At 38.5% G+C, this 24,594-nt stretch overlaps 4 protein-coding genes and 1 non-coding gene across 7 annotated transcripts; 2 read left to right on the forward strand and 3 right to left on the reverse strand.

Moving 5' to 3' along the window:
• On the reverse strand, positions 384-10,192 carry LOC109713618. 3 transcript variants are annotated; one of them, XM_020237770.1, is made up of 20 exons: positions 9,969-10,192; positions 9,290-9,795; positions 8,644-8,718; positions 8,051-8,166; positions 7,563-7,677; positions 6,699-6,827; positions 6,366-6,413; positions 5,814-5,950; positions 5,512-5,708; positions 4,993-5,285; positions 4,445-4,594; positions 3,663-4,043; positions 3,401-3,550; positions 3,200-3,275; positions 2,744-2,871; positions 2,095-2,295; positions 1,792-1,929; positions 1,562-1,690; positions 946-1,146; positions 384-829 (listed from the first exon to the last, which is right to left on the reverse strand). In XM_020237770.1, exons 2-20 carry the CDS (start codon positions 9,422-9,424, stop codon positions 680-682), a joined length of 2,949 nt encoding a protein of 982 aa, XP_020093359.1. In that variant the 5' UTR covers positions 9,425-9,795; positions 9,969-10,192; the 3' UTR covers positions 384-679. The 3 variants fall into 3 exon arrangements, with proteins under 3 accessions (XP_020093359.1, XP_020093367.1, XP_020093376.1); XM_020237778.1 differs by having other exon boundaries at positions 384-826; positions 9,969-10,190; XM_020237787.1 differs by lacking the exons at positions 9,290-9,795; positions 9,969-10,192 and having other exon boundaries at positions 8,064-8,166.
• LOC109717929 lies at positions 15,867-16,374 on the reverse strand. The gene has a single exon (XM_020243895.1). The coding sequence runs from the start codon at positions 16,298-16,300 to the stop codon at positions 15,974-15,976; it is 327 nt and encodes a 108-aa protein (XP_020099484.1). The 5' UTR covers positions 16,301-16,374; the 3' UTR covers positions 15,867-15,973.
• Positions 16,496-16,567, forward strand: TRNAT-UGU. The gene has a single exon. It is a non-coding gene; the product is annotated as a tRNA-Thr (tRNA).
• On the forward strand, positions 17,188-21,280 carry LOC109713477 (putative metallophosphoesterase At3g03305). The gene is made up of 4 exons (XM_020237581.1): positions 17,188-17,584; positions 18,275-18,516; positions 18,606-20,165; positions 20,813-21,280. Exons 1-4 carry the CDS (start codon positions 17,266-17,268, stop codon positions 20,927-20,929), a joined length of 2,238 nt encoding a protein of 745 aa, XP_020093170.1. The 5' UTR covers positions 17,188-17,265; the 3' UTR covers positions 20,930-21,280.
• LOC109713484 (putative pentatricopeptide repeat-containing protein At5g59200, chloroplastic) lies at positions 21,302-23,740 on the reverse strand. Its single transcript, XM_020237594.1, has one exon. The coding sequence runs from the start codon at positions 23,594-23,596 to the stop codon at positions 21,641-21,643; it is 1,956 nt and encodes a 651-aa protein (XP_020093183.1). The 5' UTR covers positions 23,597-23,740; the 3' UTR covers positions 21,302-21,640.

Raw genomic sequence — 24,594 nt, forward strand, 5'->3', positions numbered from 1 at the left:
CAAAACATTAGTAATTAGCATGAAAATATAGTAGAAACCAATAAACCATCCTAAATTAAACAACATTAGTTGATTAAAAATGTTATTTACATATTATTTTAATTTTAACTTGGGCCGGGCCGGGTTAATTGTTTCGGCCTCGTTTAAAAATTTTATATATATTTAAAGTCCAAATTTATTCCCGCAAACTTTTGAAATTAAAGAATAATGATTTATTAATTAATTAATTAATTGTTGCTTAATTTAGCAACTAAAGAATGATTAATCTCTACTTATCAACAGTTTAAAAACCCTCACAATCCAACCCCCATATTATTCTGTATCTTGAAGATGAGTCCCATGTGTGTGAAAAATGTAATAAGAAACATTACAATGCACTCAAATATTCAAAATTGTATCTTTATTGCAGATAGAGAAGCTGTTGATGAAATGCAAACATTGATCTTCTTTTCAATCACAATAAAAATTACAATTTGCACCTCTGCTTTTGCATTCCCAAAATACCTCTCAAGCACCTCTAAACAACAAATTTGTGACTTTTAACTTGTACATATAAAAGAATAGAAAGGAGAGTGAAAAAAAAAAAAGAAAAAAAGAAAAAAAAAAAAGAACAAAGAAATGATATGCAGGCTAGTTACATCATGTACCATTTGCTGCTGCCATGAGCTTGTATATTTATTTACCATCCTGCAGCTTTCAGGAACTTGTCATACGGGCTCGAAGGCGGTAGCCGGAACGATTGCTCGGACTCGCTCGACAGCGAGTCGCAGCGTCGTATGCGATCCTTCCCGACCGATTTTGAATCCGCCTCGGAATGGCACAGCGCCTGCTGAAAAAAGCAGGAAAGAGGAAATTTAGGGCTGCGGAAAAGGAGATTTTTAAACAGCGCTTTTTAGGAGTAAATTTGGAACTTGTGGAGCAGATGATTTTTTAAGATATGCGTGCCTCGTTAGGGTTGAGTGCGTCGATCGACGCATCTTCTGTCGAATCTTTCGAGCTCCCTTGCCGATGCTTGAAGCTCAGAAGAACTGACATCTTCTGCTGCTTCCCCATCACGAGAGCCTCGCACTGGCTTTTCATCTGGTCGTACGGGACGGGGTGAGCGGAGACCGGCAAGTTTGCGACTTGTCGTGCTGATTCGAGAACCTGCAGGTAATGTGGTGGTGCTCAAACTTTGCTCAAAAATTCAAAGAAGCAGAGATAGCATGGATTGCATGATGTCAAAAAATCTACTTAGAGAAATTCACTAAATTTGAAAAGAAACGGAAAAAGAAAAAGATCAAAAGAACAAAATAGTGAAGCGAGCTTCGTCGTGGATTTGTTTTCTTGAAAGCATGACATAGACAGTTTAGTTTGTTTACATACGTAACTGACAAACATCTACCCGTATTTACAATGCGAGATGTGAAAAATAAAAAATAAATAAGAACGAAAATAAGTAAATAGTTAGTTATAAACTAACAGAAGAGTCCATATATTACGAAAGATAGTGCTGGTACCCTACGAGGAAACGACACACTCTGAGGTAAACAACCATGCAAAATTTGAGGAGACCACTTACCGATTCGATCAATTGATTGACACTCAGAACATCGAGTGAATTTATTGATTCTGATATTTTCTGATCAGATTGACTTCCGGTACCTTCTATGAAAGGATCTTCATCTTCTATAAGTGCAGGAAACATATCCTGAAAAGTCGGGAAAAAAAAAACTCTGAAATTAAGGAGTTGAATTCACGAAAATTGTACGGCAATTTATAACATAGCGGAAGTACAGCAGGAGGAATAACCTCATCAAAAAGCCGACTCTCTTTTTGTGATGGTATGGAAGGGTGCGGCGTATCCATAAACATCGGAGCACCAAGAGGAAATGCATCATCCGGGGAGAACTCCTGAAGGAGTTGCTCTTTTATGCCATTCAACTTTTCCTACAATTTGATATCAAAAGAATGGTCTCTATAAGAAATTAAGTTTTAACGGCACATATGAAAGTTCAGATTTTGAAGAGAAATATATAAATTTTGCTGAGGTATACATGTAATATTTGCAAAAAGAATATAATTAACATTTATTAATTGATGCGAGGATACTACCTCTGGTAATTTTTCATACTTCTCCATCAAGAGTGATATCACAAATTCTTTTAGTTGCTTATCATCGTTAACTAGTGTCGCAAGGAAGCTCGATGCCGCGAGCTCATCTTCCTCAGAACCGTAAACAATCTTATTGCCAGAAGATTCAACGGAAGTAGCATGCAGCCTGCTGTCGTCGATTAGGTTCAGATGAGGATCGAGCTGCGTTACGATTTCATTAGTATAATCTTTCAAAAAGAGCTCTAAAAATACGCAAAAAGGGAAAAAAAAAAATGGTCAACAAACAAGTAAAACACAGATCCCCCAACCTCTAAGCATTGTTTCCTTTACGGCCTGAATCTTTCAGTTGTTATAACTGGGTGGCTAACTTTTGCTATTCATTGTAATTCTTACGCTGGTAGTTAAATTTCTCTCCATCCAATTACACAGGAATACCCACTAATCATAACCTAACTGCTGTTTAAGTCACTTTCTGACTTCTCATACGGTTATATAACAGCAGAAGATAAATGAAAAAGGTAAGGTTGCAATTGAATGCAAAGGTTCAGACCCAACTGTAACAACTGAAAGGACGAGGACCAACTGAAGTTGAAAGATCCTAAATAAGTTGGAGACCCTTGTTCGCTAGTCAGAGGTTATTGTTACAAACCATGTTCTCTGTCATTGTTGCTTTAATAGAGGAAACAATCTGAGGAAGATCACTGGCTTTTGCTGAAAATATAAGCATCGATGATGCCAAGGTATACAGGGACCTTTTACGAGATGGCTGCAATAAGTCTTAATAGACAAATAACCAGTAAGAACAAAATAAGCAGAATGAAATGCAACTAGCGAGAGATTTATCATGGAAAATGTAGTTACATGCAAAGGTAGCAGGATAAGAGAAAGAAAAAGCTAATTTGTAGACTTCAAAATAACTCCTAAACCGATATCTCAGAACCCTGTTTATTGTGAACTTCTAACTATCCTGTCAAGAAAAATTGCAATATCAACAAAGCTGACAAAAGAGTCTTTTACTCTTCTTGTTACGTTGTTCGAAACTGAGATATGAGAGCACATGCAAGAAGAAAAAACAAAAATAAAGCATCATGATGTAGGAACTTACTATCACGGTCGAGAGACATACTCCTGAGAGAAAACGCCAACTGAAAACATCGAACAAGAGCTACATGGCTGGAGTTCTGTGAGGAAAATATATAATAACACATGATACATGTAAATTAAAAGGCAGAAATATGGAATTGATAAAGGTAGAATTTTAGATCTTCGGTTAACACACATCATTTAGTGTTTAATGGAAACTTACTTTTGCTCGCGAAAACAACAAAGCAAGGTTGTAACTGTGTGCCATTGCCTCGTAATTTTCAGGTGTATTATCTTCTGATAATGCTTGGGTCCAAATTGATGAAAGTAGGAGACCCACTTGGTGACTACTCAATCGCATAAAGCCACAACTCTACAATATTTAATAAAAGCAAAAGAAATTTAAAAAGGTAAATATAAAAATACTCAAAATCATAAGAATAGGACATCAGACAGAGAAGCATCTAGAATTTTCTACTCCTCACTTCCGCGTTATGATGGCTATCATGAGACTGGCAGTTTGTGTTTTGTAGATCTCCATTTTTATGTGGGCACCCATTCTCCTCTACAGCTTCTACTGCAGCATCCGGTCTCTCATTTAATTTTAAGCTCTCACTGTGCATGAAACTGTTTTGCCTTAGCTTCTCTTTTAGGCTTGCAGAAGACGAGAAAGCTGTGAGAGCTACCACAAGTGTCTCCCGAGTATTATAGTCCTTCAACCCTATTGGGAAATTTGCTATCGACCAAGGACTAACACTAGCAGGCATAAGAATGGCGGATAGAATACGATGAGAACCGACTCTCGTTTTGTGGTCTGGGTGTGCCATTGCTAAAAGAAGCTGGTGCAATAGAGCTTCCGGAAAAGCCTGAAATATATAAATATTAGACAAATTAAGCACCTAGTTGAAAAACTCAGCCCTCATTTAGTTAAGCCTACACTTTTTTGGTTTTTGTAAACTCAAATCTACGTGATTGAATTTGCCATTGGATGGACTTCTCTATTCTTGCTATTGCTAGTTATCCTGCATTCTTAAGAAAAATACAATGAAGCAAAAAAAAAAAAAAAAAAAAAAAGTGAAAATGTTGCCGGTTGAGTTTTGCTTTCTGTTGCCAAACAAAATATGCAAATAATCGGCTTGTTCATCGGTGCATTCAATCACATAGAATTTGCGTTTTAAATGACAAAATATAAGAAGCATAATCAAACAAGGCCAAAGTAAATTTTTCACTGCTATAGTAGAAATTCTAAACATGATAAAGAACTTGCCTTCTTGCTATATGATAAGTTAGGCACGGAAATAGCAATTTGTGCAGTACGATAAATCGATGAGATTGTTGCTCTGGCTACAATAGCATTAGGAGAAATATTCTCAAGCATGACAGCCATCATATCAAGAACAGGTCCAACATCACCTACCTGTTCACCAGAGATTTTTTTTAGTTTGCAATTTTTTTAGATATCTAATGTTCCTTAGGAAACAATAAACTAAATTCAATTTGAGGTATTTACATATAAAAAGTTAAAAACCCATGAAAACTAGCCATTTCCAAATATTTTGCCGCAAAATCCAAATTTACATATGCCCCTTCAAAAGCTTAATGTCTTGCATACTTACTCTCAGACTTTTTTTAAAAAAAAAACCACTGTTTTTGCAAGAAACTGCACAATTGAGGGGCATATCTGAAGATTCAGATTTTTACAGCAGTATCTGTGTAAATAGATAGCGTTGCAGTGATATATATTATTCCCAAGTAATCTATATTATAATAAATTAGGAGAACTATACGAATTTAGAATAAAGCGGAAAAAAAGACCTTTTTTGTTAGTTGCACAAGGCACTCCTCTAAGGCAGAGTGAAGAGCAGAGTTTGACTTATTGATATCGCCCTCGAGATTTGATGCTTCTATGGAACATTGCATGCATTTGCGCAAATGCCTCATCGAGTCACTTATTGCAGTAATTATAGCTGCAGAAGCTTGCAGCTTTGAGTTGCATGCAAGATGGGTTGCAACCTTCAAAATATTGATCTGCATGATAGGGTGCTTGGACACATTCTTGTGATTTAGGTGCTTAATCATGATAGATAACAACAAATGGCTATTTTGTCCTGAAATTGACAAAAAATTAAGCAAATTAGTTTGTATTCCGGAGAAGTACGCAAACTGGTTGCCTCTGTGCACTTGCAAATTCAATACTACAAAAACCATGGCAATAAAATGGGATACTATGTAGGTTTTGATTATTTTGGGGACCAAAGCAACACTTAGTAATATCCTGCAATTTTAACAAAAAAAATATAAATAATCAAAATTGATACATGGACACTGCTTAACCTGACTTCTCCATCAAAACCTGAATCTCAGATAAAACGGAACATGCAATCCCACCATCAAGAGACCAACAATTTCCACTATCAAAGTAGCGGCACAGAGGTTCTAAAACACGCCGCACAGTGGTTGCCTCCTTGGCGATTTTGGCCATATTCTGCAAACAGATTCTTGACCAGTACGAAGGATTTTTCGAGCCAACCCTGTTAACAATATTGGTCTGTGAACAATGAAACTTGACCCGAAAAAAAGGAAAATTCCGCAGGGCAAAATAAAATAATAAAAAGAACATAAAAGAGGAGGCTCACATCGTGGAATCGCGGCCATCAATTCTCACAACTTCCTTCATTGAGTAGTTTTGGATCTCAGTGTAACCCATATCATGCGTTCCATTCTCTAAGACCACTTGATAGGGCTCATAGTTATCCAAGATCACAGAGACAATCTATAAAAATGCAAACCAAAGATGAGAATCACCAAAAAGAAAATGCATCTCCTCAACACATAAAAAACAGCTGAAAAAGAGAAAGCTTAATGTTATGCGGGTCAAAAGTTGGCATATAAAATAACTCCATATAATTTCCAAGGTTCAAAGCCGAATATTATGTTGGTCTAAAGTTAATAAAATCCTCCTAGTTATTTTCCTACCCTCCACATGTCCCGATCACATGCTAGCTTGTTAGTACAGTTTATATTTTAAGCAATCCAAAAGATAGAGGTCCATCTTAGGAGTTAAGAGTCACACCAAAAACTTATTAAGTAGAGAGAATTTACATGCAAGTTACCACCCCAGCAGAAGAAATGAAATAAAAGGAAAGGTGCTACATTTATTATGAACTCGAAAGTAAAAGAAAACTTACATTATCAAAGTCCACTGATATATGAGAGTAGTCGCCCATGAATTGCACCTGGATATAAAATGCAAAAAGGAACAGAAAACAAATCAAATACAGAATTCATATGAAGGAACATAAAAGAAATTAAACGTTCTCATTTTTCGCACAAAGGTCCCTCCTATTGTATTTTCTGCTGTCGCTAGTTAAATTTCAGTGGAATAAAATTTCTCATCATATTAAATAAATAATCGCCTTCAATTATTTCTGTGAAATTCATGTGAAAATGATGGCCACAAAATAAAACTGTGAACAAATGAATATTGTTTCCCTTATATATGAATCAACAGGCAATAGTACCATCGAAGCCAAAGCTTGCAATGCTGCCGAACGTAGACAGAGTCCCTTTTCATCTCTTCCTACTTCTTGACCAAGTTGACAAATTTTTGGTATTAAGCTTTCCACGTTAAACATGTATGTGCTGTCGACCTGTTAAAATGGCAAGTCATTTGAAATTATTCATGCAGTAACTATTAGCCAAAATTGAATAAATGTAATGAGTAAGAATATTAAATTTTTTAAGTTGTTTTTCATAAAATGCAATGATATAGAAATTTGAAATGATTAACGAAATTGAGAATTATGATTAAATTAGAAGCCAAGACCTTCAAAATCTTCCAACTGTAAGCATTTTTCTTGTGCTTTTATTTTATATATATATATATATATATATAGAGAGAGAGAGAGAGAGAGAGAGAGAGAGAGAGAGAGAGAGAATTTGGCTATGGTGCTTGTAAAAGCACCAAGCAAATGGTGCTTGTAAGTTTTTCGCCGTTAAATCTACCCTTTGATCATTTCTACCCATTAAAATCATACTAGTCAACCAACTACCCACTCAACCCTAAGAGACCACTATCATCCTAACCATACATCTTTTAATCCAAGGGCTGAAAACTTACAAGCACTAATGACTTAGTACTTATATAAGCATAGGAGCCCAATTCTATATATATATATATATAGTAAGATGATTAAATTTTACAAAAGTTAATGTTAATGTTAATGGATCTTTAGCCGCAAAATCTAATCAAATCCATAATCTTTTCTCCGAAACTTAGGTAGAATTAGTGAGCAATTTGATAAATTTCAAATATATGAATAGCCATAAAGTACACCCAACAGCAATTTACCAAATACTAGTAGTAATTTATAACCGTAACTCACCTGGCTGTTAAGGAAGTCGACTAGCAAAAGACAACCAAGAATACACATCTCATCTTCTCGTGTTTGATCAAGTAGAGTTCGTACTATGCACAATGAGCTCATCGCCAACAATGGCCTGCATCCAAAACAGTTGATGAAAAGATACAGGAGCAGTAAGCTAATTAAAGATTCCCAGTAACAATGACCATATGACATAGAAAATGCAGGCAAATTCAACCACACAATTTTCCACTGTAGTGTGATAAACTCCTTCATGTCAAAACCTAAGCTTTGTATCTTCTGACTCGTTCACTAATAAGAACACTGGCAGTGAACTTCGCTGCTCCAGGACAACTTTTACATCTCATCATTACCAGAAAACTCCAGCAACTTAGTGAGTTGTGGTTAAGAAAACCAACAAATATGTAGAGGATGTTTGTGGTTATAATAGTGCTGACGCTAGTATATCAATCTTAAGCACATATTCGGACATAACCATTTAAACTTACATCTGCTCCTTACATGAAGACAGCAGCTTCCTGTAAATACATGGTACAACTTTTGCCACTGAAAAGTGCTCGTTCCGCAATTCTTTATAACATCTCTGTTCTAGGTACTCTGTAATCTGCAAACAAACAACGGCAATTAGTAACTAGAGCATCAGCTTTTTTCTTGTCACCGTGTAAATTCACTAAAATTTGCTACGTCCCCAAATTGAGAAGCACATCTGCATCATATATTTTGGGGGAGGGCTTCTTCTCCTGATTGTTTCGTTTTTCTTTGTTATATATTCTTAACAAACAAAAAAAAAAATGAAATCTAACATCAAGGTATTATGTTATATATATCAACTTCCTTAACCAAAAATTTCCACTATATGGATGTCTATCTCTCTAGTAATGGAAAATTTTGACTTGGCTACAGCTCAATCTGCTCTCTAAGTTACAACTTGGCCATCGGTTTTTGCAGAAGGTATGTCAATGATACAAATGTGTGACAACACGAAGCCTAAAGTGTGCAGGGCAAAAGTACTTTAGTTTACCACATTCGCTTCAAAATGAAGGGCATGAATGGATAATGCAATAGAATGGAATGGATATACCTTCGGTATTCGCATGGGATTCTTGGAAGCATATTCGCAAAGCTTGCTAATCATCCTTTCGTTCGGTTCTCCATCCTATAAATCATAAACGGAATTCACTCAACAAATCCCATTTTCTTAAAGTGCATTTACCAGGCAAATATCGTGCACTGAAAGAAGCTAAGAACTCCTAAAGTACTGCTTTTAACATAATCTAGGATGAAAACCACCAGCAGAAGATTCATGAAGTCAAAAAAAAAAAGAGTAAGGTAATTCTGCAGTGACTCAAAAAAAAAAGAAAAAGAAAATTGAACATGCTCAAGACTGCCATTCCGCCGACAAACTAACTATGCATAAAAAGAAACATTCTTACTATTTTGATTAATCATTTAACATAGTGACAGCTCATTTTCCCTAAAAAAACTAGTTACAAATTGTCATTACGAAGCCGTAAGGGACAAGGACCTCACTCACTCACTCATTCATTAGACACAAGTAAGCAAGTAAGCACCAATGCGCATAATTCTACTAAAAAACCCAAATTTATGTGCAAAAGAAGGAAAATTTTCAAGCCCACACATGGTAAATTCGATCCGAGCTTCGAACACTGAATCGAATCACTTCTACTTCTAATGGGCTTTCAATTGAACAGTAGCAAAAGATTCACCTGAGATTTGGGGAAAATGTCCGCGAGGAGCTTCTTGTAGCGCTTGACGGGCTGCCGCGACCGCGCTCGCAGAGACGGGCAGAATATGCACAGATTGCCGCAGGCCGGCAATACTTTCCTGGACATAACCCCCATTCTCTTTTCTCTTTTCCCTTTTTGTTTCTCACTTTTTTGTTTATTTTACCTTAACTCTTTCCTCAAATGTGGGGATCAACCCACAACTGTACCAGAGCTTAATAGAAACACAACAAATTCTATGCTGGGATTAACGCAGCAGAGATTTTCTACAATGTTGGGTTTATTGAGATCGCCAAAAAACGGCCACAAATTCCAATCAAACTCTCTATAATCAAAACCTACTACAATAAGATCAAACTATCTCACAGAATTGGGAAAGCCCCCACGAACAAATCACAAAAAATAAAAAACAAAACCCAATTCAAAAAAGAAAAAAAAAATCCCCTTTTTATCCAATCCGCCGCTCAATTTCACAACCCGGGATCAGCCTGTTACAGAAAAAATAAATAAATAAATAAACATAAACCCATCAAAATTTCATCATAAAAATCCGTAAAAAACAAATTTTTATCCTCGGAATCGCTATTCTGTTTCAAAATTACGACATAACAATTAAAAAGAAGGTGAAAATAAATCGAAAACAGCGTTCAGAGAGACTCACCTCTTCACTGCCTCCTCAAAAAGGGAGAGGCTTTCAGATCCCTCAACTTCTCTATGTTATTCGACGTTTTATATACATATAAATATATAAAAATAATACGTATGATATTATTATTATATTATTATATATACCATGCGTGTTTTTTGGCGAATATGTAACAACGGTTACGAAGTTTTTTTTTTTTAAAAAAAAAGGAGTATATATTTGTAGGTTAAAAACAGGGGGAAAAAAACAATTTTGTATTTGATGATACAAATTTTGTAAGGAAATATTTTTGGGGAATTAATTTCCTACGCTCCGTGATGCCCCGAGATTTAAAAGGAGATGCTCGACGAGTCAGAGCGCGAAGTTACCAAAACGCCCCTCATAGAATTTCTTAATGACTTTTGTGTTTAATTACGAATTAATTAGAAGGACATGTTTTTTTTTTTTTTTTTTTGTAATAGAATTTCAGGAGATTAGTTTTCAAAACGCATCTTATAAAGAGTATGGATAGGAAGGATGTGCTTCTTTTAACAGCTATAAATAATGGCACAATGTATTAGAATTTTTTGTACCTCACTTACATAGCAAAAAATTTAACAGTTAAAAATTAGAAAATAATTTGATTTCTACTATATTGGCATGCATAAGAAAATTTGCTCTTCAGACAATATTATTCTGATAGTATATTCCTATAAATCCTTAGTCTAGTCAAAACAAGTTGTAATTTTGTTTTAAAAAAATTATAATTGTTAACAAATAATTCACTCTGAATTTTTCTTATTTTTATTATTTAGGGAAAGCTTCAAATACCCCCATTGTGTTTCACTTTTTCTCACTTTAGTACCCTGTGGTTTAAAGTATATCAAGTTAGTACTCTGTCATTTTGCACTTTCTTACTTTAGTACCCTGTGGTTTAAAGTGTATCAAGTTAGTAACATGTGGTTTCGCACTTTCTCACTTTAGCGCCCTGTAGTTTAAAAACCACAAGATACTAATTTGATATAAAAATAAAACCACAGGGTACTAACTTGGTACAAAAATAAAATCACAGGGTACTAACTTGATACACTTTAAACCACAGGGCACTAAAGTGAGAAAGTGCGAAACCACAGGGTACTAAACTTGATACATTTTAAACCACAGGGTACTAAAATAAAAAAGTACGAAACCACAGGGGGGTTTTTGAAGTTTTTCTTATTATTTATTTATTTCTTTCTGATCAAGTTATGGGCTTCTTATGTACTGGACTGTAAAGAATCTGTGCTTGAAAAACCTGCTTTGACAGTACTTCTACGATACCTCTAGCTTGATCAAAACAAAACTATGATTGTTAATGAGCAGCAAATAACCCTTCATTACCCTCAATTTTGCTCTGTTTTTTTTCAAAAAAATAGAATTGTGATATAGTCAACTAAACAGATTTTGTAAGAAGGTTAAAATGGTCATTTCATCAAAGGATCTTCACCCCTTGCAGCTTGCATGACCTGCTTGAATGCACTGCTACAAAACAAGGGGGGTGAGGGGGTCCCCTTCTGCATCCATGATATTTAATAGGGGTTGCTGTGTTTGGTTGGCTTTATTGTCACCTAAACCTTATCATATAACAACACAGAAAAAGATGTTCCTTTTTAATTCCTTTTTATCTTTTTAAAATGCCTAGCTTTGTAATAAGGCCAATTTGCATAAAAAATCCACTTATTTTGGACTTTTGCAAAATCGGGCCATCTTTTTGGCTTTTGCAGATTCGGTCCGCTTTTTCAGCAAACTGACCAAAATACTCTTATACCTTTTTCTCTTTCCTCTTTCTCTCTCCTCTTTTTTTCTCGCGTTCTTTTTTCTTTTTCTTCCCAGAGAGCGGCGAAGACGGAGCGGAGGTGCCCTTATACTTTTTTCTTTTCTTTTTTTTCTCTCGTTCTTTTTTTTCTTTCTCTTCCCAGAGAGCGGCGAAGACAGAGCGGCGTCGCCGCCGGCGCCCCCACCTTCCTCGCCTTCGATCCCCCTAAGGCCGGGCTGTGACTTTTTTTTTTTTTTGCATTTTTCTTTTCTTTTCTTCTCTTACTCTCCTCCACAGTTTCCGACAACGGCGTCTCTCTCGCTCTTCCCTGCCCTTCCCGTCTCTCCTTCTCCCTCCTTCTCTGCTGCCTCCGACGACGATGCATCTTCGCCGACACCGACGCCGACACCGTGGAGATCACTGCGGCGCTGCAGCCTCGGAGTGGGGGGTCTTTAGCGGCGTCGTCACCGACACCGTGGCTATTGACAGAGAGGGTGACAAAAAAAAAAAAAAAAAAAAATAAAGATAAAAAATTATATAAAAAAAAGGATGAAGATGAAATTGTATCGTTAACTACAAAAAAATTACAAGTTGCACTACTTAAGATGTAAACTGCAGCTTTAAAATAAAAATTACACTTTTTAAATAAAAATTACACTCTTTGAAAGATATTTACACTGTTTCTCTTCTTATTGCACTCTTTCAGATATAAACTGCACCCACTAAGATAAAAATTACACTCTTTAAATGAAAGTTGCACTGTTTCTCCTCTTGTTGCACCGTTTCTCCTCTTGTTGCATCATTTCTCCTCTTGTTACACTATTTTTTATCTTAAACTGCACCCATTTAAGAGATATTTATACTGCTTCTCCTCTTGTTGCACTGTTTCTCCTCTTGTTGCACTGTTTCTCCTCTTTAAAGAGGAGAAACAGTGCAACAAGAGGAGAAACAGTGCAACAAGAGGAGAAGCAGTATAAATATCTGTTAAAAATGTGTAGTTTAAAATAAAAAACAGTGTAACAAGAGAAAAAATGGTGCAACAAGAAAAAAAACTGCACCCATTTATCTTAAACTGCACCCATTTAAGAGATATTTATACTGCTTCTCCTCTTGCTGCACTGTTTCTCCTCTTGTTGCACTGTTTCTCCTCTTTAAAGAGGAGAAACAGTGCAACAAGAGGAGAAGAGGAGAAACAGTGCAACAAGAGGAGAAACAGTGCAACAAAAGGAGAAGCAGTATAAATATCTGTTAAAGATGTGCAGTTTAAAATAAAAAATAGTCCGACCTGGCTAGGCCAGACATTGTAAGTGCAAAGAATATCAACATGAATATCCCGTTTTTGATATGGCGGAGAATGGCAAAGGATATCAAAACTTCAGGACAAAATGAAAGGTTGCCATTTTCACTAATTATCATGAGGATTCTGCGACTTCATGAGGTGGATGTTCGTTGTACATCCTATGAGCATAGCTTGGGAAGGATCAATGAAAGGACGTTCGTGAAGTCCTCTGTACAGCTTCGTACTCCATCCCAGCGCGCTTCTTCACCTTCTGCTGCTCCACCTCCTGCTGCTCCTACTTCTTCACGTCCATCCATGGATATTTCTGAGGAGGATATCTCGGTGTCGTCAGTATATCGTGAGCAGCAGAGGTTATCCGAAGAGCTTCAAAAACTCTCTGCGGATCAAGCTCGGATACAGAAAGATGTGAGCACAATCAAGCGGTTGATGAAGGCCATCTTTGATAAACTGGGATGTTGCAGCTCAGATCTTCCTCCGCAGGGTGACGAATCCGACTGACTGTGCGGGGTTTCTCCTTTTGTCATTTTGGCGCTTTTTGACAAAAAGGGGGAGATGATGATATGGATGGCTCATGATGATGATGATGTCTTTAGATGCTTTGATGTCTTTTGATGCTTTTAGCTTAGTTGTGTAAATTTAGATTAGATGGTTGCTTAGGTGCTTGACTATGATGAACTATGAACTATGGCTTGTTGCTTTGATTGCTTTGACTTTTGTGTTTGATCTTTTATGATGATAAGTATGCTTGAATCTTGATTGTGTTTTTATAATGTTTTTGCAGGAATTATTCAAAGACTTCAAGACTCCATGTCTAAGTCATAGAGTCTGTATTAAGGTTGTGAAAAATGTAATTTTCGTTTATTGGATCGATCATGCAGGAGATCGTCGTTTGGTGATTGCGATGATCTTCTTTTTATTGTTTCCGAGTTGTGTACGAGCATTGTAGTATATTTTGTCACGAAATCGCCAAAAGGGGAGATTGTTAAGGATTTTATAGGTTGGCGGATTTCGGCGGCTTCTGCGCGGCGGCGGGAGGAGGGGCAGCGCCGACGGAGAAGAACAAGCGCGACGCTGGTGCCGGCGCCGGTTGCGCTTCCGCCTCCCCCTCCTGCGCCCTGTCGCTTGGCCTCCCCTTCTTCTTCTTTGCCGTTGTCTTCTTCTCCGCATCCAGCCCGACCCCGTTCGCCGCGGTCGCTGCCGCCGCGACGACGGGATCAGGCTGGGGGTCCGCGGCGACGGAGGAGAGGAGGAGGGGGTCGTGGGCGGTGGAGAGGAGGGTGAGGAGGGGGGCGACGGTGAAGAAGGATGGTGAGGAGGGAGACGACGGTGAAGAAAAATGCGACGGTCCGCCTTTTTTTTTCGGCGAGAAAAAAAAAAAAAGAACGACAGAAACGAAGAGGAGAGAGAAAGAGGAAAGAGAAAGAGGAAAGAGAAAAAGTAATAAGGGTATTTTGGTCAGTTTGCTGAAAAAGCGGACCGAATCTGAAAAAACGAAAAAGGTGACCCGGTTTTGCAAAAGTCCAAAATAAGTGAATTTTTTATGCAAAAAGGCCTTGTAATAATAATTATTAATAATTATAATAAAGCATGCCCATGGGACAGCTGAAAAGGGCAATAAATTGCACCATTTTGGTTCAGAAAAGGCATTACTTATTCATGCCATTCCTAACACTCTCTGACTCTTCTTTGCCAGGTTAGCAGCAGGACAACAACTCTTTGTGTTTGGTCCATGTTTGAATGTATACAGCATCTGTCTCTTTGACCTGGCACTGACAAAAGTTTACAGTTTTTGCTCAGATTTAAGATATTAAGAAGGTAAACTCTTTTTGGCTCCTGTAGCAGAGAATGTAAATTTTAATGTAGTTAGAGATTGTAGGAAAAGCTTTATTACTGAAAGCTGAGGTGCTTTTTTAAAGCACTTTTCATATAAACATCAATAACAGAAAGAATATGAGGCCTAAGCTGCTTTCAACTTGTATGCTCAGTTCATTTTACCTAATGAATGAAGTAGGTAGCTTGCTACCTATTTCTCAAAAAAAGAAAGAATCGAATCTGATCGAGCTCGAGGGCGTACAACAACCTTAATGGTTTATTGTGACAGATCAATTCTTTGTTTCTTTAATTCATCATATGTTCATTAAATGAACAAGAAAAGATCTCGTGGTTATATATAGAGAGATATACCGAACAAAATGGAGGTTCCTCCTGAGAATGTATCAAACAAATGCTCGTTTGTATATAAATTAGTGAAGATCGAGAATCCTAATCTTTACAAGTTAATCCAAGTAGAAAAGATTAGTTCTAAAGTGGTGATTTTTCTCTCTCATCCTCTTTCTTGACACACAAAAACAAGGAAAATAAGGAAAAAAAAAATAAAGAAAGAAAAGCCCCTTGAAATAATTGTTATGAATAAATATCATTGCCCTTTAAAATTTTAAATCTGAAGATAGATATTGTCAAATTAAAATTTATTCCATGTTAAACTAAAGCTTCTGCTTCTGAGACTATTGCATTTCTACTACAAATCTTATTCCTTTTAATCAATGCAAATAACTGAATAACAATTTATTTTCCAAGTTAATTCAATTACACAATCCCAATTATTCTATATCTGAAATTTTACATGGAATAAAAAAAAAAAAAATGATGCAGTAAAATTTTTCCAGATATAAAGATGCAACAAAGCTCCCATTTTTATACTATAAAAATAAATACCTCGAAAAAGACCCAAAAAGAGAGATATAAGTCCGTAGTGTAATAAAGAACACTGAATTTTAATTCAGAGTTTTCTATTTCAGTGGTATAATATATGCTCAAAACAACTTCAATTTATANCTGTGCAAAAATGACACTTTTGCGCTCCTCAAGCGAAATCCAAAGCCAAACCCTAACCCTAACACTCACACAAGTAAAGATCCCCAAATTTGGATCCGTCCGTTATACGGGTCAAGGCCATCGGAGCTCGTCGGCGCCGTCGACGCGGACGCCGGCGCGCTGGACGGAGAGGAAGAGGGAGGAGAGGGGGCGGCGGTGGTGCGGGGGGCGGGCGAGCTCCTCGTCGAGGTCGAGGCGGACGCGGGCGACGCCGAGCTCGCGGAGGCGCGCGGCGAGCCTCTCCCCGAGGCGCGCGCGCTCCGCCGCCGCGAACTCGGGCTCCGACGACGACGCCATGGCCACGATCGCCTCCGAGCGCGGCGCCGGCGCCGTCACCTCCGCCGTGATCCTGCGGCAGCTGAGCACCACGCGGAGGAGGTGCTGCGGCGCCCTCTCCATGGCCAAGGGGCGTCGAGGTGGAAGCGAGAGAGAGAGAGAGAGGGAGAGAGGGGTGATGGTGGATTGGATATTTGGATCGGAGAGTGGGGGTATTATGGGGAGAAGGGTAAAAAGTTTTGGGGCCGTTACGGGATGCTTTAATATTCGCGAAAATAATATAATATAATATAAAATTGAGCAAATACGCGCATGAGAGCCCCTATAGCTCAGTGGTAGAGCGTCAGTCTTGTAAACTGAAGGTCCGTAGTTCGATCCTGCGTGGGGGCACATTTTATTTTATTTTTTTAATTTTATTTTCTTTTTTTTTTTTGGGTTATTTTGGCTTAATTTAGTTTAGCCAATTTAATTTTAGCATTGTCTCCACAAGTACGTAAATTGACACACTTTCTTTTCTCAATTTGTTGTTAACATTGCATTAATCATTATTCAAATAACTTTTTAAGATACTGATATTCAAAATTTAGCCTGTGTCTACAGTAGGCCGTAAATTGGCTACAATTCGATCCTCAGAAAAAAATCATAATTCCCACAATTTAAGGCAATTCTAGTGGTCACAGGTATCGAAATGTAGTATAAGATATTTAGTTTAGTCTATAACATTCAAATATCCACGGACGTGTTAGAGATAAAAGAGTATATGCTGTGCGAAAATTGCAATCTCTTGATTCGAGAAAATTTAAAATTGAGGGCAATCAATAATCTCTCACACTTTGGAAAGATTCTAAAGCTGATATTGATTTTACTGTTTATCGACAGCAAAATGCACCAATACGGACAAATTGGCGATGACAAAGTATTTATTATACGGTTCATAGCTGACGTGGTAAACTGGGTCTACGCACTTCGCTGGCTTGCGAATACCTCGTCGAACGTCGTCAACTCAACTTCCCTGATGCTTCATTTGTGGATCTCCTCCTCCCCATCAACAAATCGAACCCCATTCTCTCTCTCTTTCTCCCAATTCCATGGCGACATTAGAGAAGAGACGGGTTCTCCTCCTCCTCCTCCTCCTCTTAACCCTAGCTTCTAGAACCTTCTCCTCCTCTTCGGACGCCAATGGCGGAGGCGGAGGCGGAGGAGGAGGAGGAGGGGGGGCGGCGGAGGTGATAGAGGTGGGGGAAAGGGGTTCGCCGAGGAGGTGGCCGGTGGTGTGGGCGGTGCAAGTATCGGATCTCCACTTCAGCGTCTTCCACCCCGAGAGGGCCCTCGATTTCAAGAGGTACGCGGGACCCGCTCTCTCCCTCATCAACCCCTCCCTCGTCCTCATCACCGGCGATCTCACGGGTAGGTAAACTCTTCTGATAAGATGCATGGGACTTATAATTTTGATCGATTCTGAAGTGACGATCCACTCACTAGAAGCTTTAAAGTTTCGATTTTGGTACCTAATTTCCAGTTTGTTTGATTTTGAGCTATTTGATGACTCATATGTCATAGAATTCCAGGCGTAAATGGCTCAAATCAAATGAATTGAAAGGTTAGCTTTGATGGTTAAAACTCGCCCAGTATGAAATAGCCCTGTCAATTTTAGTTTTGTTTTTTGTTTTTTATTTGAGAATCCTTCAAATTTTGATTTTTTGGAATTAAGTGATTTTAGTCGAATAAATTAGAAAATATATTATATTTACGATTTTTTTTAGCAAATTAATACTATTTTCTAGGTTTCTTAAGATATTTGAATGTGTGTTCTATATTCGTGTGTATGTCATGTAGAGTTGAGCTAGAATGCTTTCAGAAGGATTTGGATGCTAATACATCCTAGTCGAAGTTAATTTTAAGACATTATAGCGAATATCTGTAGCAATAATCATGATTTAGATTATTTAACATTTATAGCATTAATTTTGGAACTTTTTTTTCTTTTTTTACCTTACATTAGATGATCTCAAAATTTAACAATTGAAACGATGCATTCAAGGAGTTGTTACCTCTAGAATTGATTATGGTCTTTTTGCTTTCCGACGGTATGATCAGATGGAAAGAGCAAAGATTTGTTAACGATGAAACAGGAAGAGCTGGAGTGGATAGAATACCAAAATGCCATTGATGATGTTGTTGAAAGGAGTGGACTTGACAAGAGAATTTTCTTCGATGTCAGAGGGAATCATGACAACTTTGGTGTACCTGAAGTTGGTGGTGCATATGATTTTTATGGAAAATATAGTATAAACTCTAGATTAGGACGAGTTGGAAATGTCCAGAGTGTAGCTCTACAGGTAAGTTTCTTTTAATAATGAATGATAGTTTGTTTTCTTTCTAATTTTTCATGACTTTACCAATTAGTAGGTTTTCGGACAATGTGCAGAATAATGGTTGGAAGCATCTCTTCATTGGATTCGACAGTACAATGGATATTGGCCTGCGAGGCCCGACCAATTTATTTGGACACCCAACCGACCAACTACTTGTAGATATAGACCATGCACTGTCGCAATGGGATGACGAATTTATTAAATCACCGGTAACAAAGATCGCCTTTGGGCACTTCCCATTATCTTTCTCTGCATCAGCAGATACAGGAAGAACTCTGAAAGATGTGTTTCTGAAGCATTCTTTATCCGCTTACTTATGTGGGCATCTTCATACTCGATTTGGGAAGAACTTAAAGCGTCACCATGGACCAGGTTCATCAGGACGATATGGTCAATTTAACATTCATGAAGGAATTTTGAGTACTGGGCATAGTCAAAACTGTTCTGAGAAAGAAGAGCCCATCAAGGAATTCTGGGAGTGGGAGATGGGTGATTGGAGAAAGAGCAGAGTTATGAGGATACTAGCAATCGATTCTGGCCATGTCTCGTATGTTGATATTGATTTCAAATTCGGCTCTAGGGATGTACTCATACTGCCTACTTTTCCGTTGGACTCTCGATTCATGCAAAGGATGTCATCTCCTCACGATGTTGAATGTAGTAAAAAGAAAGCATCATCTTTTGGATCCGTGCGAACTTTGATATTCTCGAAGAATGAGATTTTATCAGTTTCAGCAAAGATATACGATTTGAGGCCAGGGAATCTTCAATTGGTTCTTGATTCACCGATGAAGAAGCTCGAAGGAAATAATACTAGGGGAGATTTGTATGTGTTACCGTGGAATTGGAAAGCGTTTATAGACCCATCACCTGATCGATATTGGCTTCAAATTGAAGCAACAGATGTAACAGGAGAGACAAGCTACAGCCAATTGAGGCCGTTCTCCATTAATGGTCTAACTGCAAAAGTTAGCTGGACATGGAAGGAATTTTTTGTAATGGGTTGTCAGTGGGCTGCAATATATCAACCTGCTCTATGGTCTACATTTGCACTTCTCTTCTCAATGCTTCTTATCCCGCAAGCTTCTCTTATGATCTTCAAGAAGCACTTCACTCACAAATATCTAACCCCTAATTTCAGTGGGAGGACTGTTAGGGAGTGCTTAATTTACGGCGTGCTTTGGGTTTTCGTAGAGCTTTCGAGAATGACTTTAATATGGTCTGGGATTTTGCTTTATCTGCTATACTTGCTATTTTTCCCCTGGTTTTTTGGTCATGCTATCACTGAAAATAGCAATAGTATCTACATGACTTACAGAGGTTGGGCTGTCAAAAGTTTTAATGGCCGTCAGCATGTCGGAGTGCCTGATGTGATGGTTATTGTTCTACCTCATCTTTGCTTTGTGGTGTTGCCTACTATTGTAGTTACAGCCGCCCTGGCTGCAGAAAGAACAGCGTATCGTCGGCACTTCCTCTCTCTATCAGGTAAAAAAGAAGATGATTACTGTAAAGAGAGCAAGAGGAACGCAAAACACGGAAGTAGTTGGAGTGGTCGTTGGATTAGAAAGTTCCTTTTGGTGGTCTGTCTGGTGATTTTGTGGAGGCATTGGAAGGTATGTATTTTTGGTCCATCTATGATTTCATATTTCTTTCTCATGATTGCAGAGCTTTTTATATTGTGAGTGCCGACCTACAACTGGCCCATATCTCTATTACGTTCACACCTATCTATTGTAGTTTATTCTTAAATTAGGACTTTGACTTCACATAAAATGTTGGGTATTTTACATAGATATTTCCCTGCAAAATCATCTTATTACATATATACGCCTGTATAATCTCAATTTCAAGAGATCTCTCTCCAAGATGCAGTTTCTTAAAAAGAAAAAAAAACCTGTCACAACTTGGGAGTCATCGAATCCATCGATGTGGTCAAAATTCTCTCTAGAGCCGCATTTTTTGCAAGTAAGATGGTGCGTATGTAAGCAATTAAGTTTTCAAAAGGATATTATATGAAAATTCTGATTTTGTAGCAATATGCATTTATGCAGATAGTTTTTCAGTGGTATATTTTAAATGCATCTAACTAGGTTAGTATCTGTGATGCTTTGTAGTTTTCCTGTCGAGATAAATCCAACTCCTTTAATTTTTCTAATTTGAACAAATTTTCTTTTTGGTTCCACTGTTGCTTACCAAATGTGATACTCAAACAAACGAATTCATCACTTCAGCTTTCTAAACTTACATGATAAAATTACAGCATTGCAGAGCTTTGGTGAAGGCATATGAGATGAACCCATTCATTCACTCCCCCATCTACTGCTTCTGGGTTCCAGCACTATTAATTCTTTCCATCTACAAGACTTCGGCAATTTAGTTGCGAGTTCACGAACAGCTAGAGAATCGGGCCCATCCATGCTATCTTTGAGGTATGGATTTCGAAAGGAGCATATGAATACTGCTGAATTGAAGACGATCCGAAAACAGACAACTTATAGAAGAATAGTTAGTTTAAACATATTAATTCTCTGGTCAATATTATTCGGTGGAGCTCCTCGATTTTTTATAGCAGGACTTGAGCTGATTTGCGGTGTATGCAGCATTGTCAACTATAGCACATACTGTAAGTAGATAGATACCTGTACTTAGAAAAGTTTTGACCTAACCATACAATATTTTTGAAACTAGTACCTAAATTTTTAACAATTCTGATTATTTTAAGTAAAAATTATCGTAATTGGACAAAATATGTATTCCCCTGTACAGGTACAGGGCATTGAACAGAAAACTTGTGCATATCTGTAGCTTCTGTACACAATCAAATATTGGTTCTCTATCTGTGATTCCTTCTAGTTAAGAATTTTACATCAATAATATGTTGCAGAACATAACCTTCACATGATTTAGGGCATGTGAATCACCACACACAAACTAACCTTTTAATTCTTGTTGTTCCTGCTACTTAATAATGAAGCTGTACCCTACACCTTGACTGATTTGAATGCCTCAGCATCCAATACTATATTTCTGGTACATTGGCTTCATGTCTTTGATTTGCCACCTTCCAGGATCAATTCCTCCATAAAATTCACCAATAATCACGGCAGGAGCACGACCCGCCCTCGAAATGGTGGAACCGACTCCGATCCCTCACCACAATCTTCCTCCCCGTCACCTTCGAAGTAAGCTTGATCATCGAATGGCAATCGCTGCACACCCGCAGATTCTTCATGATTCGTATCGTTGACCTGGGCTTCGTCGAGATCAACCCGTAACAAATCGCTAATCTTTCGCTGTGTATAGCTAAAGCTTGTTCCTTCTCTTCCTCGTCGATGTCCTGGAGAACAACATCCTTAGCTGGAGCATATCCTTCCTTTCGCAAAGCATCGTACAAACCTTCGAGCTTTCGATATATTTCGTCTCTTCGAGGATGCCTAATATCCCCTAATAAGAACTCGTGAATCTCGTTCTCGACTTCGATGGAACTACACCCTGGTTCTTTCCGAATTCCCTTCTCCTTCATTTTTTCTCGTACCCTAACCGCCTCACTCCATTTCCCGAATGAGGCATATACATTGGAAAGAAGAATATAAGTTCCTGAATCGGCTTCTTCACTATCGAATAGTATCTTCGCAACCTTCTCCCCTAGGTTGAGATCTCCGTGGACCTTACACGCACCCAACAAGGACCCCCATATAACATGATCGGGCTTAATTCTCATCTTTTCGATGAACTCGTACGCCTCCGATAGCCGTCCGACTCGTCCTAGCAGGTCAACAATGCAACCGTAGTGCTCAATCCGGGGCTCTATTCCATAAACATTTTCCATCGATTCGAAGATCTCAAATCCGACGTCTACATGTCCACCGTGACTACAGGCGTTCAGAACGCCGATGAACGTCACGTGGGTCGGTCTTAGGCCTTGTTCGATCATTTTCTCGTACAATTCTACAGCTTCTTTGCTTCTTCCATGCATGGCTAGCCCTGCAATTAGAGAGTTATAAGATACCACATCTCTCTCCCTCATTTCATCAAACACCTCCTGTGCCTCTTCCAAGCTCCCACATCTCGCATACATATCGATCAGTGCTGAACCCACAAATGCATTTAACTTAATCTTATATTTCGCCAGGTACGAGTGAACCCATCTTCCGAGCTCCAGTGCTCCGATCTGAGAGCAACCCGAGAGAACGCAAACAGCAGTGAACTCATTCGGCCGAACATTCTCTCTCTGCATTGCTCTAAACAGCTCCAATGACTCGCTCTTCCTTCCGTTCCTGACGCACCCATCGATCATCGCCATCCAACACACAGTATCCTTGCCCACCGTCTGATCGAACACTTCCCGTGCCTCTCCGATCAACCCACGATCGGCGTAACACGAAATCAGGATGGTTGCCGCGACCGCATCTCTCTCGGGAATTCCGCCGAACACCAAACGAGCGTCACCAAGCTCGCCACATTTACCGTAAAGCTCCATCAGCTTCATCCTAACAGGCCTTGCGGATTCGAACTCCAATTTAATAACCTGCCCATGAACCTGTTTTCCCACTCCCAAGTCCAGCTCCAGCACACAAGCTTTTAGAGCATAAGAGATTACGACCGGGTCGGGCTCAACGGAGCCTCCGACCATACCGGAGAACAGTCGAATCGCATCGGCATTAGCGCCGGCATCGAGGTTGGCACCGATGAGAGCGGTGTAGTGATAGACATCCGGGTCGTCTATCCTCGCGAAGATTTGGGCCGCGTACTCGAAGGATTCGAGGGCGGCGCAGCGGCGGAGGATCTTGAAGAGCAATAAGGGGTCGCGGTCGAGGCCGGTTTTGAGGACCGCGGCGTGGATTTGGGCGAAGTGGGCGCGAGATTCGCATTGTCGAAGTAGGGGAAAGATTTGGTTCGGCGAGTGGAAGGAGGTGATGGCAATTTTTCTTGCTCTTGGTTGGTGGGAGTTTGCTTTGTTGGGTGGGTGGGAATTTGAATTCAAATTTGGAGGGAAAGTGGCGGCGGCGGCGGCGGCGGCAAAGGTCACTAAGGAAGGGAGCATTGGGGGGCTTTTGAATTTTAGTTTGAATGAAAACCTTTTCCTTTTGTTTTTCTCTTTGTATGTGAGCTTCTAACATGCTCAAGGGGCATGTATAACCAGAACTATCGATTGTAACAATATTTTTAATTTATTAAAGTAGTTCTATGTAAAATAAAGGAAATATATATATATTAGAGGTAGTAAATTTTTTCTTAAAAAAAAAATAAAAGGGTGAAGTTTAATTGTGTATATTTCAAAATGACCTATAGAATGAGGGCCTCTCCTAATGATTTGGGTGAAGAAAATTTTTTTTTGAAGGTTTGAGCCAAATGGAGTTGGGAAAAGATATGTAATTCTAAAACATGATAGCCCAGCCCAATAAAGAAATATTGGGCCATTTGGACATGAAATATCTTTCTCTTTTCGTGTTTTTTTTTTTTTTTATTTTAAAAGAGAAAGTTAACAAGTTACCCGCTTTATTCATTTTTTATAAAAAAATCTCAATTAGAAATATGAAGGCAACATCGCTTCAAATTTAAAATCTCAGATACCAATTATTAAGCCCTTAACCAATTAGTATTTCTTTTTATTTAGGAGAATTTTTACTCTCGAATCTATGACCTAATAGCCGGCATTTAAGCACCCAATTGCAGAGCATTAGCTTTCTTTTTTACTTTTCTTGGCGATGATTCTATCTTTTCGCTCCATTGTCATTGTCGAGAACCTCTTCTTTTCCAAATAACTATTAAGCTCATGCGAAGGTTCGAACCTTACATCATATCGGGCATCTGGCCATCCAACCACCAACGCAGAAATAGTTTAGTGCTTTATTTTGTTATCGGGCAACATCGATCACTTCATATGAAATTTTTATTTCTGCAAAATATTTGCAATTTCAGGAAACCAAATATAACTGATTGGGCTCTAAATCTTTTCACAAGTATTCCTTTTCAAGCATCTTCCATCTGTTCTAGTGATTGCATAATTGGGAACTCCGTTGGATGCCACGATATTCCCTT

The sequence above is a fragment of the Ananas comosus genome, linkage group 1, assembly GCF_001540865.1.
Source record: "Ananas comosus cultivar F153 linkage group 1, ASM154086v1, whole genome shotgun sequence".
In the NCBI taxonomy this organism is placed as follows: Eukaryota; Viridiplantae; Streptophyta; class Magnoliopsida; order Poales; family Bromeliaceae; genus Ananas; species Ananas comosus.